This window comes from Dipodomys ordii, unplaced genomic scaffold, assembly GCF_000151885.1.
Source record: "Dipodomys ordii isolate 6190 unplaced genomic scaffold, Dord_2.0 Scaffold90, whole genome shotgun sequence".
NCBI classification, from domain to species: Eukaryota; Metazoa; Chordata; class Mammalia; order Rodentia; family Heteromyidae; genus Dipodomys; species Dipodomys ordii.
The window spans coordinates 998,505-1,021,815 of NW_012267306.1; the positions used below are offsets into that span (position 1 = coordinate 998,505).

General features: G+C 34.4%; 1 protein-coding gene across 1 annotated transcript in view; it reads right to left on the bottom strand.

Moving 5' to 3' along the window:
- Ccdc132 (coiled-coil domain containing 132) overlaps positions 1-23,311 on the bottom strand; it is a 101,933-nt gene that overhangs the window by 72,860 nt on the left and 5,762 nt on the right. The window contains exons 2-9 of the mRNA XM_013026070.1: positions 21,571-21,639; positions 12,379-12,501; positions 11,120-11,191; positions 8,221-8,274; positions 7,162-7,232; positions 6,202-6,319; positions 6,087-6,122; positions 4,386-4,468 (exon numbers count right to left, since the gene is read on the bottom strand). Of these exons, the coding sequence (XP_012881524.1) occupies positions 4,386-4,468; positions 6,087-6,122; positions 6,202-6,319; positions 7,162-7,232; positions 8,221-8,274; positions 11,120-11,191; positions 12,379-12,501; positions 21,571-21,639 (626 nt within the window). The remainder of the gene's footprint in view (positions 1-4,385; positions 4,469-6,086; positions 6,123-6,201; positions 6,320-7,161; positions 7,233-8,220; positions 8,275-11,119; positions 11,192-12,378; positions 12,502-21,570; positions 21,640-23,311) is intronic.

A 23,311-nucleotide genomic window follows, 5' to 3' on the forward strand; every position in this document is an offset into this window, starting at 1 on the left:
CAAAAAGACTCAACAGTACAGGGAGAATTAGCAACATTAGCCTGGTCTGTTATTTAGTAACCCATATGATTTAAGGTCAAATCCCTTAGTATCTATGAGCCTCAGTCTTCCTATACATATTCAAGGTGGTTGAGGGGGGAAATATACCAAAAAGTTTGCTTTCAGCTTGACTAATGATTCTACTACATGCTAAATGGGTTACTCAATTCATGTCCTTGTGTATGGTTCAAGAAAGAAAGCCTTTACCTTTTAAGACCTTTTCAGTTAAATATTATGGTTTGGGGATCTATAGATTTATTTAAATCTTAAAGAGCACTGTGCAGAGGAGCAAGAAAACAAAAATTATAAGGCAAGGAATGCAAATAGAACAGTATCAACAAATCGTTTAGAGTACACAGAACAACGGGACTCAGGGTTAAGCCTGATCAGCCAGCAAAATCATTTAGCCTTCCAACATTACCAGTGGTCCCTGGCCAGAGACTAGAAAAACAGACTGCAGGCACATTTCCTAAGAAAGGAACTGAAGTCATTCCCTAGTATATTTACAAATATAATGCTGTACTCATTGGCTGTATGACTTACATTCTATGTTCTACAGTTTTCACAAAACTGTAGAAAATAAAGGATGATTTAAAAATTATGAAAAATTAAACACATTGTATCTATGTTAAAAGTACAGTACTCAAACTACTTCTGATAGCATGCAAACTTTTCAAACGTAATATAGACTGTTTTGAGATTCCATTAAATAATGTCTCTCAAGTGAAGTAAAAATAAAGTAGTTTTAACACTTCAGAACAACTTCTCTTGAAGCTAATTCAGATAAATTCAAATAAAAAAGAATGCTTCATTTACATACTTTAACATTAAACCCATTCTGATTTTTATTTCCAGTAAATTCCAGCTATGACTCTGTCAATCAACTCAAGAGTTTTCAAATCATATAAAAACATTTGCTGCCAGTCATAAAAATGAAGTTTCCACTCCAGTTCCTTTTATTGAAGATACTGGAACATGGTGCATGATGATATGGTTTGGCACTATATATATACTAAACTATATCATCTTACCATCTGAGATTTATTAAACAATACTATTTTGTAAAGAAACAAATGTATGTATTCTGGTTTTCCTACTTTCAGAATCATAAATTAGTCCCCTAGTTGTCCTATGCAATCTATTCCAAGTATCAATCCTTATACAATAAGGTCACTGCCCTCAACCAATAACCTCATTCCCATTAAAGAAATGAGGTATGACTAGAAAAGAGGATAATACAATTTACCAAAGTAAAACTACACATGGCTGAGCAAGTAAGTCCATGAGATTCTTATCTCCAATTAACCACCAAAAATGCAGAAGTGGAGCTGTGGCTCAAGTGGTAGAATGTGGCTCAAGTGGCTCAAGAACTAACCTTACCAGGCCCCGAATTCTAGCCCCAGAATGGGCACAAAAAATATTAGTAAATTTAGAGCAGAAAAATCTAAATCATGAACTGGTTCTCTTAAAGGACATTTAAGGGAAATATATCATTTGTTAGTACAAAACAAGAATTAAAGTATTTATAAAAATTTAAAGAACAGAAATATAAAAATTCAATTGGAAATTAATTACTATGATTTTTTTCACTCTGGTTCACTCCCATTTAAGCAAAGATTAAATCGCGTCTCTGCCAAAATTCCAAAAATTTAGATCAATTAAATAAAAAGTTTAAAGTACTAATGGTTCCTGTCTGAACAAGTCCAACTATGCGGCTCATAAACAGGCAATAGCACTTTGTTGGAACACTAGAGGAAAAGAAAAATGAATGCACAATAACAGAAGTCTACATCTAATTAATAAACTAAATAAAACTAAAAGGTTGTTTGTTAGAAGAGTGAACTCAATCTGTCCCACATGATGAACTAACCTACATGCTTCTTAATACTGTGTAGCCTAAAATAAGAATTATTCATACTCAAGTTATGATTATAGATATTCTCTAATTTCTACCTTTTTACAATATCTGATAACTATAGCATATACTGATACTTCCTCCACTTGTCCGGACAGACATCAATATAAAAATGGTTAGAAGCCACTTCATTCAAACTTCACAAAGGCTAAGAAAGAATTTCTTTCAAAGACATTTTCATAGCCAACTCTCATCATGTGATATATTTACTTTAGCATGGTTAAAACTGAATTTTTAATTAATCAAAAATAGTTTCAGCATTTAACCTGCTTCCGCAATTTCCTGCCACCAAATTCTACATTCATTCTATCCTGTTATACTGAATGGTGTCCAAATTAATTCCTGCAAAGACCTGGCATTTTATTTTGTTCCCCTATTTAATTTTCAATCTCTCACACTTTTCCATCCATTTTCAAATATTCAAGTTTCTCTCTTTTAATTCTATATCTCTCCTCAATTACAGTAATACTTCAACCAACTCTCACCACAGCTCAAATCTGTCCTTGAAAAGGTTGACTATAGCTTCTTTGTTGCTATAAATACAATAAATAGCTATTAGTCCTCATTTTGTTTGGCAACAATGAAAGTTCCTTGGAACTTTCCATGACAGTCCCTCCTATCTTGACCTAACTTCTGTCTATGCTTCAGATTCTCCTTAGTCTTGACCTCCCAAAGAGTGAGATCCTACTGTTTCCAACAATTGTATACTTGATTCCCTTCTGTCTCAAGCTTCCCTAAACTCTGCTTGTATCTACTTCAATGCAAGCTCTTCTTGCCATACTTATGTGGAGGATTTACACTGATCATTGTATATGGTTGAGCATTATATTGTCAATTTCAAAGCAAAATACCTAGTATAAATACTCAGTAAACATATAACTTCCAGAATTATTTCTCCCTAATAAAAAAGCTGTTACCATTGTAATAGATGCACCACAAAACATGAACTAAATGAAAGATAATTTTTAGAACCCACACACTTTATTAGAAATTTCCAACTACATTCAACATTATAGAATTAATTCTCTGTTCACTCGGTCTAGTAAGTGCAAATGACATCATCACAGTTTTAGTAACAATTAACCATTCTCCAAATAGACAAAACTAAAATACTACTGGTCATATACAACTAGGCATATCCTAGTCAAATAAAAAAATATGTTACTTCAAACTGTACGATCCTTAGAAAAAGATAGTCTAGCTCTTGCTAGACTAGCAAAAGACCTTAACATGAAAGTCTATTTATGAAAGTATATTTAAGCAAAATCATGATTCAAACCCACATAAATGTCCTATTCTATCATAATCCTTTTACTTTTCAGATACAAACAATCAACATTTATAACCTAAGTGAATTATGCTCATTGGAGGGCAGAATTTCCATACAGGAAATCAAGGAGCTCCATTCTGGGATAGGTACAGGTTTAATTTGAATTAGGATTTAATTTGAAACTGGGTTTGCTTAACAAGCATACTATTTAACTTGCTTATTCAGAATGGCTTTGAAAAGATGATGCAAATTATACCCATGGATTAGAGCCTCCCCAATACTAGTAATATAAATCCTTCAGTGGTGGAGAGGGTCCGGCTTGAGAGCCATAGAAGACCAGCAAAAGCATTTGAAACAAGACAAGACAGACATGTAATGTTTCTTGTTATCTGCTATCAGCCTGTCTTCCTGATAATCTATATGGCCCATAATGATGTTAGTAATAATAAATAAATAATAAAATAATAAAATAACTCTTGGCAGAAAAAAGATTCACATCCCAGCACAAAAATCTACTAATCAAGTTAGAATAACAAAAGATTTAGCAACCACTGCTGCACTGTATGTTTTATAATAGTACACTTTAAATAGGAGACCTAACACACTAAATACACAATCACTGAAGTAGTACAAAGAAGGCTATTACATAACTTGAAATCATATTTAAATTTTTCAAGACTTATCATGATGAGCCAAATACCTGAACTTCATCTTAAAAAATAAGCTGTAGGAGCTGGAGGAGTGACTCAGTTGGTGGAGCGCTAGCCAATGAACAAAAGCAAAAAAGATCAGAGTCCTGATCTCAAACAAACAAAAAAACCATGCTCAGTATTTCTACAATGGGAAAGGTTAAGGAAGAAGAAAAATTCGCAGGAGATATAATACAAATATGAGCAGACTTACTTTTGCTACTACTACTTTGTTTTTATTAATGACATCGAGACTAAAAAAAAAACAAGACAAAAGAGTTCCAATGAAGTACCAAGAGGCAGAACTAAGAAACATACCTTGAGCACTATTACTTATATTCTATTGTACTACCTATGTATGAACGTGAATTCCAAACTAGAACACAGCACTTTATTAACATCGTGGTACACAACTACATAAAAAAAAAATACTGGCAATAGAATCAGCTTTACAATTCTTGCATTATCATACCTTATACAACTGTAATGTTTAAAAGTGCTGGCAGCCTTCTGACATTCCAGGCACAACTGAATAGCTCCTGGATAGTCTTCCTCCTTAAGAAAAACAAAGCAATCATTAAACATTTTTCTTAACTATTTCCCCATAAAATATATCAGTGTTCATATTCTAACCAAAGTTACAGAATTAATTCCTCTTAAAGATCAAAAAAAAGGGGCTGGAAAGGTGGCTCAGTTGTAGAGCGCTTGCCTTGCATGCATGAGGCCCTGGGTTCAATTCCTCAGCACCACATAAGCAGAAGAAAAAAAAAGCCAGAAGTGGTGCTGTGGCTCAAGTGGTAGAGTGCTAACCTTGAGCTGAAGAGCTAAGGGACAGCACCCAGGCCCAGAGTTCAGGCCCACGACCAGACCAAAAATAAATAAATAAATAAACAAAAACGTAAGGTAACAACTACAACCAGACCTAAAGTATGAACAAAGAAAAATAATTTTTAAATATTCTGTTCCATCCCATGTATCATAATACCCCTCTGAGACCTTAACTAAAGTCTATAAATAGAAGCTGCTTCATAGGAACATTTTAATAGTTCACATATCTTCTTTTAGTAATGTTTATATAAAAATGTTTTGAAACAGTTGGAAATCTATTGTAATTGACACAACCATGATCAAATGACCACCTACAGAATAAGAGATATTTCTAAAGAGACAAATTTAGACATACAAGTGAAATATTAAATGTATGGTTTAGCAATGTCCATAATGTCCCCCAAAGGCCCATGTGCTAAATATAGACATGATCTCCAGCCTGTGGTGCTGGTGGAAGTGGCAAACCTTTGGAAGGTGAGGCCTAGCGGGAGGAAGTAGATCATTGTGGACGTTGCCTTAAAAATTATACTGAGACCTCTCCCTACAACCTCCCAGCCACCATCATGTGAGCATCTTTCATCTGTCTTCTGCCATGAAGCCCTACCTTACCACCAGCCCAGAACTAATGTGGCAAACATCTACAAAATGAAACTTCTGAAATGTTAAGCCAAAATAAACTTTCCTTCCTTTAAGTTGTTTTTAGAAAAGCTAATTCAAAAATTAGAAAAGCTGATTTAGAAAGCTACCACAATAACTTAAGAATATTAGCAACAATCTAGAAGCAACACCAAGTTTATACAGAAAGCTGCATATACTTTTTCTCCTATGCCCATCTCTAAAGTCAATGGATGCAATTTAAACCACTAGGGATGCTGAGGTAATGACAAAGTAACTACCCCAAGAACCTTAACTATTATGTTTCTTATAATATTTAGTATTACATTATGGCTTTTGAACCTTATTATAAAAGAAACAGTCACAGAATATTAAGAAACTACCAAAAAGAAACAGATGGCTCACTCAGAAAACCAGTTGATACATGAGATACTAAATATAATGAAAGTCCTACACATATTCCACACATTGCTACTGCATGTCAAATGCAAAAGATAATTTTATTCTTATTTGGACACATGAACTCAAAAGACTAGAGTTAACATTCCCATGAATATTTTCTGAATGTTTATAGAAAAAGGTTCTAGGGCTCTAGATTATTATTTTTAAACAAGGGATCTGTTTATAGAACATAGCAATTCAAGAAAAATGCACATGTTATTTAAGTCCATTACATTTTTTCTACATACTTTTAACGTAGCATTACCAAATTTCCAAGTCTATTACTTACCTCCAGCATTTCACTTAAGCGTACATCTGTTCTTTGCTGAAAAAAAAAAATCAAATGTAAAATGTGTCTCAACCACAAAACTAAGTTATTATTTTTTTAAAAAACCCATATATACCAATGTTTTTATAGTTCTCAGAGACTTCAGAAGTCCAATCAGCAACTGACGTTTCCTTTGATTTGCAAGAAGGCCTAAACTAGCTTGAGTAAAACCTTCCTTTGCAATATTCAAATGTCTGTAAAAGCAAAAAATAAATAGTTAAAAATTTCTAATATAACATGAATACTATCCACACAAAACTATAAGGCAGTGCCCTGGATTACTATTAAAACTGAGAACTGTGACAATTACTTGAAAAATTAGTAAATTTCTCAGTCTAAACCAGCATTATTCATTCATGCTCAATGGAAGCCAAGACACAAACCATTCATGGTCCATGATAAGAAAAGCACAGAAATTGAAAATAAGCATCTAAAAACTTAGCATAAACATTGGGGGACTAATTTTTGTTTTTGTGATTCATATAATAAAAAATTGACAATATATATCTTTCCTTTATTTTCTTAAGAATTAGTTTCTATCACATTTAATTTTTCATTATGCTTTGGTGATAAGGGGGAAAAAAGATAAAAACAGTGGTCTTAGCCAGGTGCCAGTGGCTCACACCTGTAAACCTAGCTACTCAGGAGGCTGAGATCTGAGGATAGTGGTTCAAAGCCAGCACAGGCAGGAAAGTCTGTGAGACTCTTATCTCCAATTAACCACCAGAAAACTAAAAGTGGTGCTGGATCAAGTAGTAGAGTGCTTGCCTTAAGCTGAAGAGCTCAGGGACAGAGCCCAGGCCCAGAGTTCAATCCCTATGACCAAAAACAAAAAAAAAGTTGTCTTTCACTACCAATAGTTTAGGAAGTACTACTCTAAGTAATATCCAACAGTAATGTTTTTAACCTAGTAGCAGATTTGTAGATATTTCATACATTCCCTCTGCAATTTTTAGATCACTGCATATATTCACCCAATTCTAGAAATTATTGAAATATTTCAAACTTAAAGACAAAGTATCACTAAAAGCAGTACCTCCTCCCATTTGTGCAGATAACAGCAGCTAACTGTAGTCCTGTCTGTAATGAGGTAACTCTTTCAAGTTCCTGTGGAAGGATTAGGTACAGGTTTATGACTGAGGCATTTGCTTTTTCTTCCTTGCACACATGGTACTACAACAAAAGCTCTAGTGTATTTCAAAGAAAAGCCTGCCTAGAAAACAAAGTAGCAACTTGAAAAATGTCAGCATATTTTTCAACGTTATTTTAAATGACTACTTCCCATTTTCACAATGACAGATGACAAAATATTTAGTATTATTATTACTTCTATGTAAAACTAGATCTAATTTTTCCAGACAGAAATAAATAATACACCTATTTACATGTTTCCACCCAACAGAACTTCTTAAAGGAATTAAGGAAGTGACAAGTATGACTTCTACGTGCTAAAATCCACTGACAATGAATGATGATCTGAACACTGCTAGACATTTCAATGGATTTTTGAAGGCTCTCTTTTCTCATAAAAATACAGATTCAGCTAGGAAATTATAATTTCATTGTTTTATTTTTGTTTTTTTTGCCAGTCCTGGGGCTTGAATTCAGGGCTTTAGCACTGTTCCTGAGCTTCTTTTGCTCAAGGCTAGCACTCTACCACATGAGCCACAGTGCCATCACTGGCCTTTTCTATTTATATGGTACTGAACTCAGGGCTTCATGTATGCGAGGCAAGCATTCTACCACAAAGCCACATCCCCAGCCCAATTTCATCGTATTTTGAAGCCAAATTGTATACTGTCTGTAAGGCAAATTATTCTACTGCTGATCTATGCATATGATACACAATTCACAGAAACAATTTTTTACTAAACTTTGAAAAATGTATCACTTTAGAATTCTATATACAAATTAATTTGCTTCTTTAGCTTCATAAATTCCGCCAAACGAGAGAGAATACATACATACACACATATCCTACAGAGGCAGTATGTTGCTATAGAATTATAGACAAAAGAATACAATATTAAGTTCAAATATAAATCATTCAATCATTTATAGAGTTCTATGATTAAAATAGTAAACATTATCGTACCTTTACATAAGCAGGCTGCTTTTCAAGGATTAAATCTGCTACTTTTTTAGAGACCTACAAGAACATGCCATCAAATAATGTAAAAGAAAAAGCCTCATACTGCATATTACATTTTATAATCAAAATTTTTACCAAGGACAGCCCAGAAGCCATTCCATAACTATTAAAACAGCACTGTAATGCTATGCCACAGCTAAGCTCTGAAATTAAACAGGTACAAAATGAACACATTACGTGGAACGTAGACCTTAAGAGAAATTTAGTACTTGTCATTATTAATGTTAATAATTTGGATATCATCTGATATAACAAATAGGAAGAAAGTGTCACCATCTTTAAGGGCACAGGATATGACTTATAAAGATGAATTTGTCTTTTTGGGGGGGTAGGAGGGTCCGGTTTGGGGCCTGAACTCTGGGCCTGGGAGCTATCCCTCAGCTCTTCAGCTCAAGGATAGCACTCTACCACTTGAGCCACAGCGCCACTTCCAGCTTTTTTCTTTTTGCTTATGTGGTGCTGAGGAATCGAACCCAGGGCCTCAGGAATGCAAGGCAAGCGCTCTACCACTGAGCCACCTTCCCAGCCCCACAAAGATGAATTTGTTAAGACAAATTTTCCATCAGTTGAAGGTATGGAGACAATCTCTGGGAAACAGAGAACTTGCCTGATTTCTTTAGAAGCATTTTAGCACTTAAAAAGAAAAACAATGTGGTACCTCACTTCTGAAACATTGAAATACATGCTTTTTGTAATACAATAAACTTTCAAGGTTTTGTTCTTCAATGTTGACAAAAGTCAGTCAGAATCAGGTTCTTATTCAACATTTTAGGGGTTGTGATAACTATACCAGAAACACCACATCTAGCACAAAGTATATACCCAGAATGTTTGTATATACTTACATAGAATTTGCTCCAATAGCCCAGGCCAAATAAAAACAGATCATTTTATACATACTATAGTACTGATTAATCCTTTAATGGTTTTCTGTTTTATTTTGTTTTGTTTGCCAGTCCTTGGGTTTGAACTCAGAGCCTCACACTGACTCAGCTTTCTGGCTTGGCTGGCACTCTATCACCTGAACCATGCCTCCAGTCCAGCGTTTTATTTTGGAAATACAGTCTTAGTTGTTTTTTTTTCTGCCCAGACTGGTTTAAAACTGTGATTCTTCAGATTTTTAGCTTCCTAAGTTGCTAGAGTTACAGGCATGAGACACCAGGGTGTGGCAATTTTGCATTGTGTTAATTTGCATCAAACATCTTGGAAATGCGTTATTTTCTAGATACAGATTGGTTTTGTCTAGAAAAAGTTTGAGAAAATCAAACTTTAAATAAATTTTACACTTCAGTTAATGGAGATCAACATTAATGCTTTATATCATTTAAGAATTCCAAAGATTTCCATCAGATACTCTAGCAACAGCTTAATTAGGATCATATAACCCCTGTGAGGAAAAAAAATCAAGTAGGAGCCACAGTAAGAAAATGAAATCAGTAAGCTCTAACTCTGTACCATCTATTTTAATATCTATGAGTTTTTATAAGTGTTCACAGATGGAACCTATCTCATTTTACCCAAATAGATTACAAAAATAGATTAATATAATGATTCTTAGTCTGCACCATCCTAGTCAGTGTACTTGTTTCTACATTATTAGGAATCATGATAATCCATTGAAATGGGTTCTATACTTTCTCCTTCTCCAAATAAGCAATCTTTTCTTTTTTTCCTTTTCTTGTCTTGTCTTGTCTTTTCTTCTCTGTGGTTGTGGTGGAACCAAACTCAGAACCTCATGCCCAGGTACTCTGTCACTTAAGCAATGCCTTGAGCCCAGAGAAGCAATTTCAAAAGTAAATCATACAGAGTCCCACAGTCCCACAATTAGTAAATTCTAAGACCAAGATTCAAATCTAAATTTACAAAATTTCAAAAGCCATGATGCTACATAGGTCTTGTTAGGAGACACATTACATACAGAATAATACCTCATAAAATACTCATATGGAAGAGGACATGGTGAAGCCATGTCCTAAAGACCAACTAAAGACTAAATTCCACTAAAGACCAACTCCCTAAAAGCACAACTCACTACACAGCCCTCTAGAGCTCAAGTTATTTCTCCAGCCTAAGCCTACTACTTATACCCTCTACTCCTGCTATCCAGTGGGCAGAACAAAAAAGAGAAGTGCTTATCTCCCTTGATTTGCTGATGATTGCTAACCTCAGAATAAATTCAACTAGATGAAATCACTACTATTATTTCTCTACTTGAAAAGAAATCATAAGACTGCATGCTATTAACTAATCTTCTACAGTGAACTGGATAAAAGTGGGTTCAACCTCACATGAAGAAAGCATAAAACCATGGAATTTCAGAGTATCAGAGAAAATGCAGACCTAACATATCCTTTAACAGATAAAAAAAAAAAAAAGAAAAGAAAAGAGATTATTTAGTGAAGTGCAAAGACCTGGTCAATGTCCTAACTATATGCTGACTACAACCCAGCCTTTTTGAATCTTAGTCCTAATTCTCTTTAGACCTATTTCAACTAGAAGTAGAGACTTTCATTGATATAAAAATGTTCCACTATAAAACTATGGATAGCAAAGTCATACATACATGCCTAAAGGTCCTTGTTATTCTGAAAGCAAGTTTAAATTCTTCGATCATATTTAACATTCTTAAGATATTTTAAAGTTCTAGAAATTTACTTTTGATAGAAGCAAAACAAATCTGTCAAAAGAAACTGCATGAGTATTAAAACTTATTAATATCAATGTATCATCTGAGTTAGTCGTGATAAATAATATATATTAATATATTAGCTCAAACCAAGAAATTTGCAAACAATACATCTCTATTATGTTTACTTACAGTTTTACTAGAAATATTACTTACTGCAGCTTGCTGTTGTTTCAATTTGTCTCGGTACTCCTCTAATTCTTGCAAATTGAGAATAGGTGGAAGTTTCTATAGAAAAAAATTATAAATTAAAAATAAAAAGCAGTGCTTACTTTGGTTACATTTATTTGAACACCTATAAATAGTGTGCATACTAAAGTATCATGCTTATCAACTGTTCACCTCGGTTCCTGTCTCATCCAAACCCACCTAACTGGACTCCTGCCGCAAAAACCTACACATCTGTTTTATATGATCCTCTGGTTTCTACCCTGCCCAGCCTTTTTATCTCCACTGCTACTGCTCTGACCATTAGGAAAGCCCACTAGCAATGAACATGGACCCTAGACAGTAAGAGAGGACTTTCATGACCTGTGCCAGGAAAATGGGGCTATCATCCCTAATTCCCATCTATAAGCCACCCATCCCTACATGCTTATAATAGAACTCAACACAACTTTCCCTCTGTACTATTATAAATGGTAATACAGTGACAGTTGTTGGACTACATTCTGGATTATATCCACTTTTAGAAGACAGTATGGAAAAATAATTTTTAAAATGAATGAAATTGTACATGCAGAGAAACATACTCTAAGTCTCAGTCAACTGAGGAATAAAACTTCAGAATGAGTTGAGGATTGATTTTGTATCTACTGCACATAAAGTATATATACATATTGCATTTGGTTTTATCTAAAACCAAATTTTATCCCAATCTTTGGGGAGTTCCTATAAATTTTAATGTCAATATCATAAACATTATTGCATATGGATATTTTAGCATAATAAGCACTCATGATTAAAAGCCTCAGGAGCATTGACCAGGAATGGTGGGGCACACTTATAATCCCAGTTACCTGAGTGGGTGTGGTGGGAAGATCACTTGAGTCTAAGAGTTTGAGACCAGCATGGGAAAGAGTGAATCTTATCTCAAAAAATAAAAGTCCTAGCTTTCCTAAAGATATTTAGGCAAAATAAAACAAAATAGAAACAGAACACTAATATACTGGGACGTTTACAGGTGAAAACCAAATTACAGAACTGTTTCCCTTACCAATATCCTACAGCTGCACTTGAAACTACTTTTCTAAAAATAATCTGACCTTTAAACAATGCTCATAGCTTTTTTAGTCACAGTGTGATAATCACAGACCCGATCTGGTCATCATTCATAAATAAATGAATAAATAATTCAAATCTCAAACGCAATCACTGAACAGAAAAGATATGTATTGATGAAAATTTTCTTTTACCTCCAGCTCATATTTAACAATATCAAATGAGTCTGCAGAAAAATACACTTGTTCAATACTATTAATCAGTTCTTGTTCAGCTTGAGGGTCACTTGGCTGTTCTCGAAGTTCCCTGAATTCCTCCTTTAAGGAAAAAAAAAAGTAAAATTATCAATTACAATGCTTCTAGCTACTAAAACAGAAACAAATGATTATCTGTCCTAAAAGTCACATCTCTTCTGAGAACCACTCTGTTCAAGGATACAAATTAATTAGGAACCAGAAAATTTGTGGAAAATTAGGAAATAGTCAAGTGCTAAAAACTGCTCATCTACTGGAGAAAAAAAAAATGGCCCACTGAAAGATTTTAGATTTTATTCTTCCTTCTAGGTGCCAGCAAGGGTGAGAAACCTCAGTGTAAAGCTAAGCAACACCGGCTCCAGAAAACGTTTGAAGCTTAGCTCAGTAATCCCATGGGGCTTCCTTTCCAGTGTACTGAATATTGTGATTTTTGTATGATTATTAACCTAAAGTTCTTTATTTGGTAAAATATATTGCTTTCTAACAGTATGGAACGAGGCTTCCATGAATTTATGTAACAAAACCAAAAAAGCTTGAAAGACAAATCTCTATCCCTAATGTTAGCATCCTTATCCTATGCAATTACTGCATAATTGCATAATCCTTCAATTAACTAGAAAACTTCAATACATTAAATACCCATCCTCACCACACTACCTAATCAAGACACTATTATAAACACATAACAAGGTAGCCTGCTCTTCTCCTACCCTGCTTCTCTCAACGAAATAAACATCCAAAGTTATGAAAAATGACAAAGGGAAAATGATTTCATTAAAAAATATCTCACAGGTGTACCTTTCAAAACCGATGAATCTGTAACAAATACATCTATATGTATGTATGAAAGGTCAGATGCTCTCCTTCCTACTGAACAAACAATATCACAGACAACAGCCAAATCCATGTAATTTCAAATCGCTGACATGGAACACCTGACACTCTAATAAGAAACCTGAACTAAAGGGAAGAATAAAACCTATGAAGGCAGGGAAAGAAATATAGCATATGATGAAGAATTCACCCCAAAACAAATGCCCTGATGTATCACCACATCCCTACAAAATGTCTTCTCCTTTCAGTCAGGTGGTGACTTCATTGGAAATACACAAACTGCATTCTCAACAGAATCAGATCACCATGGTCTTTTCAGTCTCACTGAACTACAGGAGGTTAAGACTCTGCTTCTACCCTAAGAGTTCTCCAAATACTTCATGGAGTTAGAGCTAGCTGCTCATCAGTTCTCGAAAAGTAAGAAAGCTCCTGAGTCTCCCTCATTATGCTCTATAGTGCCTTGACACATTTCTAGATAATGATTACTAATCAAACTAAACTTAATTGAACAGTTAATTGAAAATTTTCCAGCAACTATTAAAAATAGGTCTCTTTGAGTCAGAAATAACAACAAATGTAATATGATTTAGAAATATCTTGTATATTTTGAAGTATCTTTATTTTTAGAAACATATAAATTTAGAAAATTAAGCAGCTACACCGTGTTTTTTAATACAATTGCCCTCAAATTTTGCCAGTAAAAAAAAAAAAATTCACATCATAGTACCACTGGAAAAAAAAAACAGTACCAGATGTAATTCCATAAGAAAAACATACAATAAGTTACCATGTGATTTTTTTTTGTTGCTCTGTATGGTATAACCATGGTATAACCCGTTTTCACTGTATTTGATGTTGGTATAATTTGTGGAGGGGAAGGAAAAAACAAAATGTTTAAATAGGGATACAGGTTAACCCACTGCAACAATGAGATGTACAAGACGCTATGTCGAAAAATGAACTTTACAATTTAGGTGGGGGGACGGGGAGGGAGCTGGGGGTGTAGTTGAGGAGGTGGGAGGGACGGGATGGTAGGGGAAAAACAAAGGAGGAGGCAACAATTCTGGATAAGAAATTTACTCATTACCTTGCTCATGAAACTGTAACCCCTTTGTACAGTATTTTCACAATAAAAAACATTAAAAATTAAAAAAATAAATAGTACAAAAAAAAAGAAAAAACTTACCATCTTATTATTTGGAACAAAATTATTTAGAATAAAATATACCTTATAACTTGTACTAATGAAATGTTTTTAAGGATTGACTTTTATGGTAAATTTCCTGGCATATAACATGTAACCAAATACATATTAATATAATAAGTGGTAAGTGCTTTGTAAAATAATTTGTAAAGAACTATAGACTATCAAATGCACCACAACATGCTTGCCAATGGTAATTAACTAAAAATTTTGGAAAATGAACATCAATGTCAACCCAGAATTAAAGATGGAGACAAACCACAATTAAAGTCATAATTTAATGCATTTAACTGCAGCTGGGGGAAAGGAAGCATAAAAGGCAAAAATGATCAAGTTAAGTCTCTCTCCCATCTTACTTTTAGGAGCCAATCTGCTTACTTTCAGGGCTCAATGACCTTACTTTTTCCAGACAATATAAATCCATAAGCAAACTATTTTATTCTTATTATGTAAAACTTCCACAAACTATGTCATGCACAGAAATGAGCAACATTCAGCTCTTGACCCAAATTGTTACTAACGTAAGAGGGGTCAGGTAAAGAAACAAACAGCAACAGCACAAGGCAAAACTTCAGGGAGATACAAACAAAATAAAGGGCACCAAAAGACCATGAGGTCACATGTGATAGAAGAAATGGTATTGAGTGAACATTCAAATAGGCAGAGTTTAGATTTCAGACGCTAAGGCACAGATAGGGTTACAAATATAAAGGAAAACTGAAGTAAAAACTGTTTATCAGGAAAGTGAAACAGATTCAAGTGATAAAGTGTTAGCTGCCTGCAGCATAAAGAAAGGTTAACCCGGCCCAGTCTGCAAGTACACCTTCAGGCAATATAAGGCAGTTATTGACATCCTAAGCCCATATATATAAATATATGTGAATTCTGTTTTTCTTTACTAAAACCAAAGAATTGTATCCTTGCATCAGAGACTATATCAAAGTAAGCATAAATATGAAATTATTTCTAACTATAATAAACCAAACAGGAAGATTTTAGGACAGTGGTAGACAAAAAAAGATGTTTGATTTTTTTGAAAGGCTGGTTTTTCCAACAGTCCTAACACCTATATGTAACTATTCCTAGACTGCTTTTCTACTTTTCTGTCTCTGAGATAAAACTACATGAATAAATTGTACATTATAAATGTTACTTTATGAAAAATGAAAAAAAATCAAAATGGACATTTAAGACATCAAGATTTTTGATTTACTGAAGCCATTTTGTACTGTCTACATAAAAACAAAAAAATTATGAGAACTGGGGACTCAAGCCTATAAAATTATTTGAGCCCTCTGATACAATCTAAGGTATTATAAAACATTTATGGCTTTTAAAGAATCAGGACTTTAACTTTACAAAGCACCTCCCACTTAAGGGTTCATCTCTTAAGGGAATATTTCAAAGTTTAAGAAAGAAAATAGAGACTATCAATTTTGCATTCAACCATTACTTTTAAATTATCCAAAATCATGTACTCATTGAAAATACCAATCCAAGTTCAGAACTTTCTATTCTATTCACTCTAAGATGTGTTATGACAGCTTAACAGTTCTCCTCGTCACTATTAAATTCATTATTCTCCTTAATTCTGAAAAGTAATATAACCTTATTTTTAAACCCACAAAACAGCTTAGAAATTCATAATCTTCAGTAGCAGATTTCATTCAAAGAAACAAGTAAATGTAAAATCTTCATAGGTCATGTCTTAAAGCTCTGAAGAAAATTTGTAGAATAAATACTGAGGCCCCAACTCTTCCTTTTGCTTAGATTAATAGAACACAGAGCACACTGAATAGTTGATTATGTATCTGTAAGACAGACTGTGTGTGTGTGTGTGTGTGTGTGTGTGTGAGAGAGAGAGAGAGAGAGAGAGAGAGAGAGAGAGAGAATGTGTGTGTAAGTAAAGGTGGAGAGAATTTTGCTCTTTAATGAATTTAGTGCTTGAGTTAGGTTTTTGTTTGTTTTTTGTTTGGTTTAGTTTTTGCTGTTAACATTTATCAGTAAAGATGATCGTACAAGAAATTCTAAAAAACAGACTGCATAATCTTAAATTTTTAACACCATTTCAGAAATGTAATTGAAAGAAAAAAAACATGTTTAGCCACCCAAATCCAAAGAAGAACAAAACATGAAGTCTTCATTATTATCTCAGTACTATTAAAACCATAAATCACTAACCAGATATCAGTTTGATCTGCTTCCAATGAAAATCTATTTCAAGATCACACATAGCCTAAAACCATGTACCACATAAGTTTATAATGAATTGCCAGATGTTTGATTACATGGGGAAGTAGAATATTTTCTTAAAATCCCACTAGAACAACAATAATAATCCATCAAAGGTAGTCAGTTCATCAGTTCTTATTTGTGTTTTAAATAAAACAACAGCTTTTAACGAGTACTCCGTTTTTCCTTAGGCTTCCAGTGCCATCTAGCGGAACACTAGAGAGACTACAACTTGAGAGGTTTCAGTAAAAAGACAGGAAATTTTTATGAAAGGTTTTATGATTTACACAAGCCTCATTTACCCAAATGCTAAGAAGTCAAGGCAAATCCATTCAGCATATTTCCCAAAAGTATTTTAAATTACAGAAAACATTCTGCTTAACTCCCAGTATATATGCAACATAAATTCTACAAAGCAGGAAAGCAATCAGTAAATACTAGTAGAATTAACGAAGCACAGAATTAAATTTTTTTATATTTATAATTATACAAATGTATTCTCAAACTGGAAAGCCACAAGTACTTCCTTTGTTATTACAGTCATTATTTTTCTTTCATGAACAATAGGCATCACTAAGCCAATCATATAATACTAAACACAGCTGAGTCATACTTATGAGTTAATCAGGCCAAAAAAAAAAAATTCTTAAAGACTTATAAGGAGGTAGAAAAGCCATCATAACCACTCATGAAATAATACAAACATCGATAGTCTTTTCAAGTTTATAATAAGACACAGCCATTTTGGAAGCACTATAAGCAATGTTTATTACAAATTGATATAAATTTTAAGGTTCTGAATAATAGTATTTTTAATTTTTTTGATCAAAGCTCAACAATACTCTTAAACACAGTTCTAATTAATGCCCTAATAATATTGTGGGCTACTATAATTATTTTATAATAAAGATTAATTTTAATTTTTAATTCTTATATTCAATGGGAAAACTCCTTGACATTTAAATAAATATCAAGTTCAATCAATAAACACAATCTGTTTTTTCATACCTTTACCTCTGAGGAAAAAAACACTAATTTAAAATATTGCAAAATCCGTTTCTCAAGAATGGAATTTAAAATATTTCTACTTTACCCACAAAAATTGTCAGTAAAATTGGAATTTTTCTAGAATACTTGTTATATTTCCTTTCATACTTCTCTACTCTGTGATTGTTTTCTATACTTTATTTGCCAAAAATCACATTTCCAGTATTTGAATCATCATCACAATTACATTTTTATAATAGGCCACAATATTATCTGGTCTATAAAACATGGAAATTATACCAAATGCAAGATTTTTTTCTCCCTTATATTTTATATAGTTCTCAAAAATATGAAATAAACAATAACCTCTGGTTTATAAAACATATCCACATGCCCTTCATCACTTTCCCCTCATTACCTCCTTTTCTTACAGAGTTGAACCACATGAAATTTGCCAATATCTGGCCATTTTTAAACTATACCAAGAGCCATTTCATATCACTCATCCTATTATTCACACACACTTAACCTTTATATAAGAAATTTTCAATTTATTACAATTCAACCTAATCTTTCTTGAAAACATTACTGAAATCTTAATTCCTTATTTCAACTTAAGACATTGTGACACAAAGGAGTGAGTAGCAGGCCCAATTTTTTTTTTCCAGTCCTGGGGCTTGAACTGAGGTCTAAGCACTGCCCCTGACCTTTTTGCTTAAGGCTTGCACTCTACCACTTAAGCCAAAGTGCCTCTTCTCACTTTTTCTGTTTATGTGGTGTTGAGGAACTGAAACTCGGACTTCGTACATGCTTGACAAGCACCATACCACTAAGCCACATTCCCAGCCTGAGCAGGCCCATTCTATGTGTTTAAAGAGCAAGTTACCCAATAGTTTGGCTTAGATTAGGTATTGTTGGACTTATCTGTCCTATTTGAATCGTCTGCCTATGTGCATGGAGAAACATTTCACTATTTCATTTAATAACATCACCTCAAGCCAGGCACTGGTGGCTCATGCCTATCATCCTTCAAACTGAAGCCAGCTCAGTTAGGAAAGTCCATGAAACACTTATCTCCAATTAACACCAAAACACCAAACACCAGAAGTGGCATAGCACCCAGGCCCTGAGTTCAAGTCCCATAATCCATAGGTCTAGCTAGAGATAGAGAGAGAGAGACAGAGAGAGAGACAGAGAGAGAGAGAGATTTTTTTAAATCAGTACATAAGTACATAAGTAGTTTTTAAAATAAATAAATAAAAAGGAAATGTTACAGGGCACTGGTAGCTCACACCTAAAATCCTAGCTACTTAGGAGGCTGAGATCTGAGAGTTGCCATTCTAAGCTAACCAGTGCAGGAAAAGTCTGTGACACTATTATCTCCAAGTAATTACAAAAAAAACTCAAAGTGGAGCTGCAGCTCGAGGCTCAGATGGGAGAATGCTAGACTCAAACAAAAGAGCTCAGAGCCAAAAAAAAATTAAAATAAAAATAAAATAAAAAGTTCAGAGCCACTATGCAGACTCCGAATTCAAGCCTCAAGACAGGCACACACAGGCACACACACAGACAGAGGCACACACAGGCACACACAGACACAGACACAGACACACACAGACACACACAGACACACACACACACACACACACACACACACACACAGGATAAAAGGCATTCCTGCTCTTCTGGAAGAGACAGTGCCAGTACCTACAAAAATCTAGCACCTACTAGCGTACTCAAACATTATTAATGATGCGCTAAATACTAAAAGGCAGTATTAAACTTTGGTGTTTTATTACTTTGTATGATTAATTTAGGTACTTTTTTAGGTTTAATACAGCTGTGCACATCATACACTATCTTTATATTTAAAAGATTATTCCAATATTCAAATTAGTATGCTCTCCTTTGTTGAAATGCTTTTAATTATTTGAAAACCTGAAATAAAAATTTTTCTGATTTGTTTTGTTTTGCTCTTTGAGACAGTGTTCTTTGCAGCCTAGGTCTGCCTCACTATCTTCTTGCTTCCACTTTCCAAGTGCTGGGATCTAAGGGCATGTACCCCCACACCCAGCTATGAAGGTCATCTTTTGTAAACATCAAATTTTACATCAGCAAGAACTAGGTGCACATTCATTTTAAAGCAATTGTATAAAATGTAGAACATTTCATACACCTGGGCAATAAACAAAGTACAAAGTCATATGTAAGTTATAAAAATATACACTCAGCATTAAAGTTATACTATGCCACACTCTGGGGGAACCTCTGAATGTATATCTTCTTAACTGTCATTCTCAGTTCTGACTACACCCCACTCATACCCAGTCTACCAACAAAAGCTTTGCCATACTCTGGACTGAGTAGTTCTTCTAGAGAAAAAGCAGCTCTCATCATACAGGCTCTTGCAATGGGACAAGCAAGCACAGAGAAAACATGCCTGGCCAGCCCGTTTAGTCCTGTGTAAAGCTGAACGTAACTTGTAGCCCTGGTACTATTTCACTGGTATCTTCCCCTGAATCATTTTCATTTGCTGACCCTGTGGTCCCTGATTGGCCAATCCACCCGGATCAATTATCTCAAAAGTACACGGTAGAGCATCCATAAATAGAGTGTACAGTAAGAGCACCATAATTCCACTGCTGGAGAAAAGACAGGCTCAAGGTTTAAAAACAAGAAAGTTCGTAATAATACATTCCTGCATTTCTTAATGAGACTCACTCATCAATTTGACACTGAGTATAAAACATGCAAAGCAGTCTAATTCAAGGTACGTTCACAGTGCATATTAATTTTTTCTTAAATCAAGGAAATAACAGGAACCGTTCTTGGTTAGGCAACAGTTATCCCTTATTTCCCAACTGCATCACATCCAATAATCTTCATTAATGTAACATAAAACTATGATATTGAAAATGCCTCTCTATGTTTTTGTCTGAACAATTTAATGCAAAAGGGTTAGGTAGAACTTCACTGTATTTGAACAATATGTTTAGGTCTGAACTAGCACAAAGACTAAGCTGTCAATGCAAATTTGCTTCAAGAAGATGCCCCAAAGAGACTGGACCCATACTTCTTAGCCACAAACACTGGGCGGGGGGAGGGGGGGTAGATAAGGAGTGGTAGGGGGAAGGGAAGCCTTACAGTACAGAACAAGAAAAATAAGCATTAAGACCCGAGATACAGAAAACAAATGTAATCCTCAAATTTAAAATCCTAAGAGCAGGCGTTCAGAAGTGCCAGCTTTCCTTTGTGCTAGAGAGACGCTATGCCAAGCAACGGCACTACAGACAGCAGGGACTTAACAATGGCTAATAATTTTCCTGGGGGGAAGCCAGCTAGCTTTCAAATAATCTACATTAAACCTGTAAACTGAGAAGTCTGCATGAATATCAGATATTTAAATCTGAAGGATATGCAATTTAGTCAAGTTATGCTTTAGCTGCTCATTCAAAAATCTCCAACTAAAAGAAAAGCGTAACTGTGATTTGGGGCTTGGAATGTTATAATATACAAGGTCTGTAGCAAATTACTTAATTTTATTTAAACTATACAGATAAAGCAGTTAAGTTAAATATGCATATGTATGTGTGTATTCTTAGCCTTTGAGCTAAGAATTTGATATAATAAACTCTAAATTTATTAATTTTGCCATTTCTGTTTCACTCTAATGAATCATACACATCTCAGTGAAAATGCATAATGAAAGCAAACACAAGCCCCATATGACTATAATATTACACAAATTTACCTAGCTTATCCTAACCACCACCTGCCTGTGGGAAAGAAAAGCTTCTGTGAATCAATTGCTATCCAGAGGCAATAATATTTCCTTAAGGAGGTGAAAAGTCACGTTTGCACACGTAGATCAATACCTTTCCAGGGACGCGCAGACTCTCAATGGCACCAAGATCACTGAGGCTCTCTGGGGGGCTTTTTAAACCCTTCAAAAAATGAGAAAAAAACAAAGTTTAACTGCTGACCAATGATTAAAGGATAACACACCTAGAAAAACAGAAATTATTATTTTTAAAGGACAAGTGCATTTCCTGCTTCAAAATACACAGAACATACATTCTAAACACTTAATAAATGCAGTACTGTTATAGAATTAGGTTATGGTCGAAGTCTTGGTCATAATTCCGAGACAATCAAAAGCAAGTGTAAGATAGTGAGTTCCAATCCCCGTCTCAGACAAAAAAAAAGTGTCCTATAAAAGTATTTATCTATTAACAATTAGCAAATTCACCTGGAAAGAAAAGAACTAAGAAATAGAACTATGATTCACAACAATGCACTACCCATGAGAGTAAACAGACTTTTAAGTAATATTCACTGCTTAATAAAAAGGGGGGCTTTATTTTTCTTGATTATTCCTCACTAATGCAGACAATTCACTTTGCCTAAGTTGAGATTTAAATTCCACATCTCACTGCTTTCTACCTATGCTTTCGCCCTATTCTTTCTGTATGCACAGCAACTGAGGGATACTAAAAAGCATGAGACTTAGAACAGAATTTGCTTATCTTTCAGTTATATAGGTGTGTGTTTTACAAAATGCTACAAGTCAAGCTTGTACTTGAGACTTAGAACAGAATTTGCTTATCTTTCAGTTATAGAGGTGTGTGTTTTACAAAATGTTACAAGTCAAGCTGTGCACCAGTGGCTCAGCTCATGCCTGCAATTCTACCTTCTCAGGAGGTTGCAATCTATAGATCATGTTTTGAAGCCAGCCCTGCAGGAAAGTCCATGAGACTCTTATTGGAATAAACCACTCAGAAAAAGCCCGAAGTGGCACTGTTGTTCAAGTTGTAAAGCCCAGAGTATGTAATTATTCTTCCTTTCTCTTCTCTCCCTCTCTCTTCCTATCCCACACACACTCCAAGAAGAAACCAATATGACATCTTCAGAATTACCTCCTTTATCAAGTTTTCACAGTATATGTCAGTGCAACTGAAGGATCATCTTCATCAGCTTCACCAAAGGGACTTTTAAAGATTCAGGGAACTACTTTACTACAGACATAATAAATAGATACTTCTGGATTCAGATCTGGACTTAGCATTTTAACTCGACCTCAGGTGACTCACATGATTTGTAATGTTTAGAAACACTTCTATACATTTTCCAAGACAAAATAAATTCTGAACACTTCTCATTCCCACACCTCAAGTCCCAAGAGAAGGGAAAAACCAAGCCCTGTTTGACTCAATTGCCTAATGGCTAGCAAAGTTCCTGGAACAGCGTAAACACCACAGAAATGGTAGAAGTGACTGGTTTGACTCCAATTTCCAGCTAATTAGCACACTTTTCTCCAGGGAATATTCAACTAACTAAAGAATGAAGTTGCTAGGATGGTATGCTAGAAAAAGGCCCAATATGAAAAAAAAAAAAAGAACATCTAAACACTTACAAGCCTTGGGCTATTATTTCTTGTCTAGATGTCTCAGTAACAGCATCAACACTGCTATAGGATGCAAGGTTGGATTAGAAAAATACATTTCTGTGTTTCTAATGCATTTATAAGATTATCTCTTTGTTGCTTTGTATGTCCCTCCCCCACAGTATAACCCCTGCTTGCACTATATTTGATGTCAGTATAACTTGTGGAGGAGA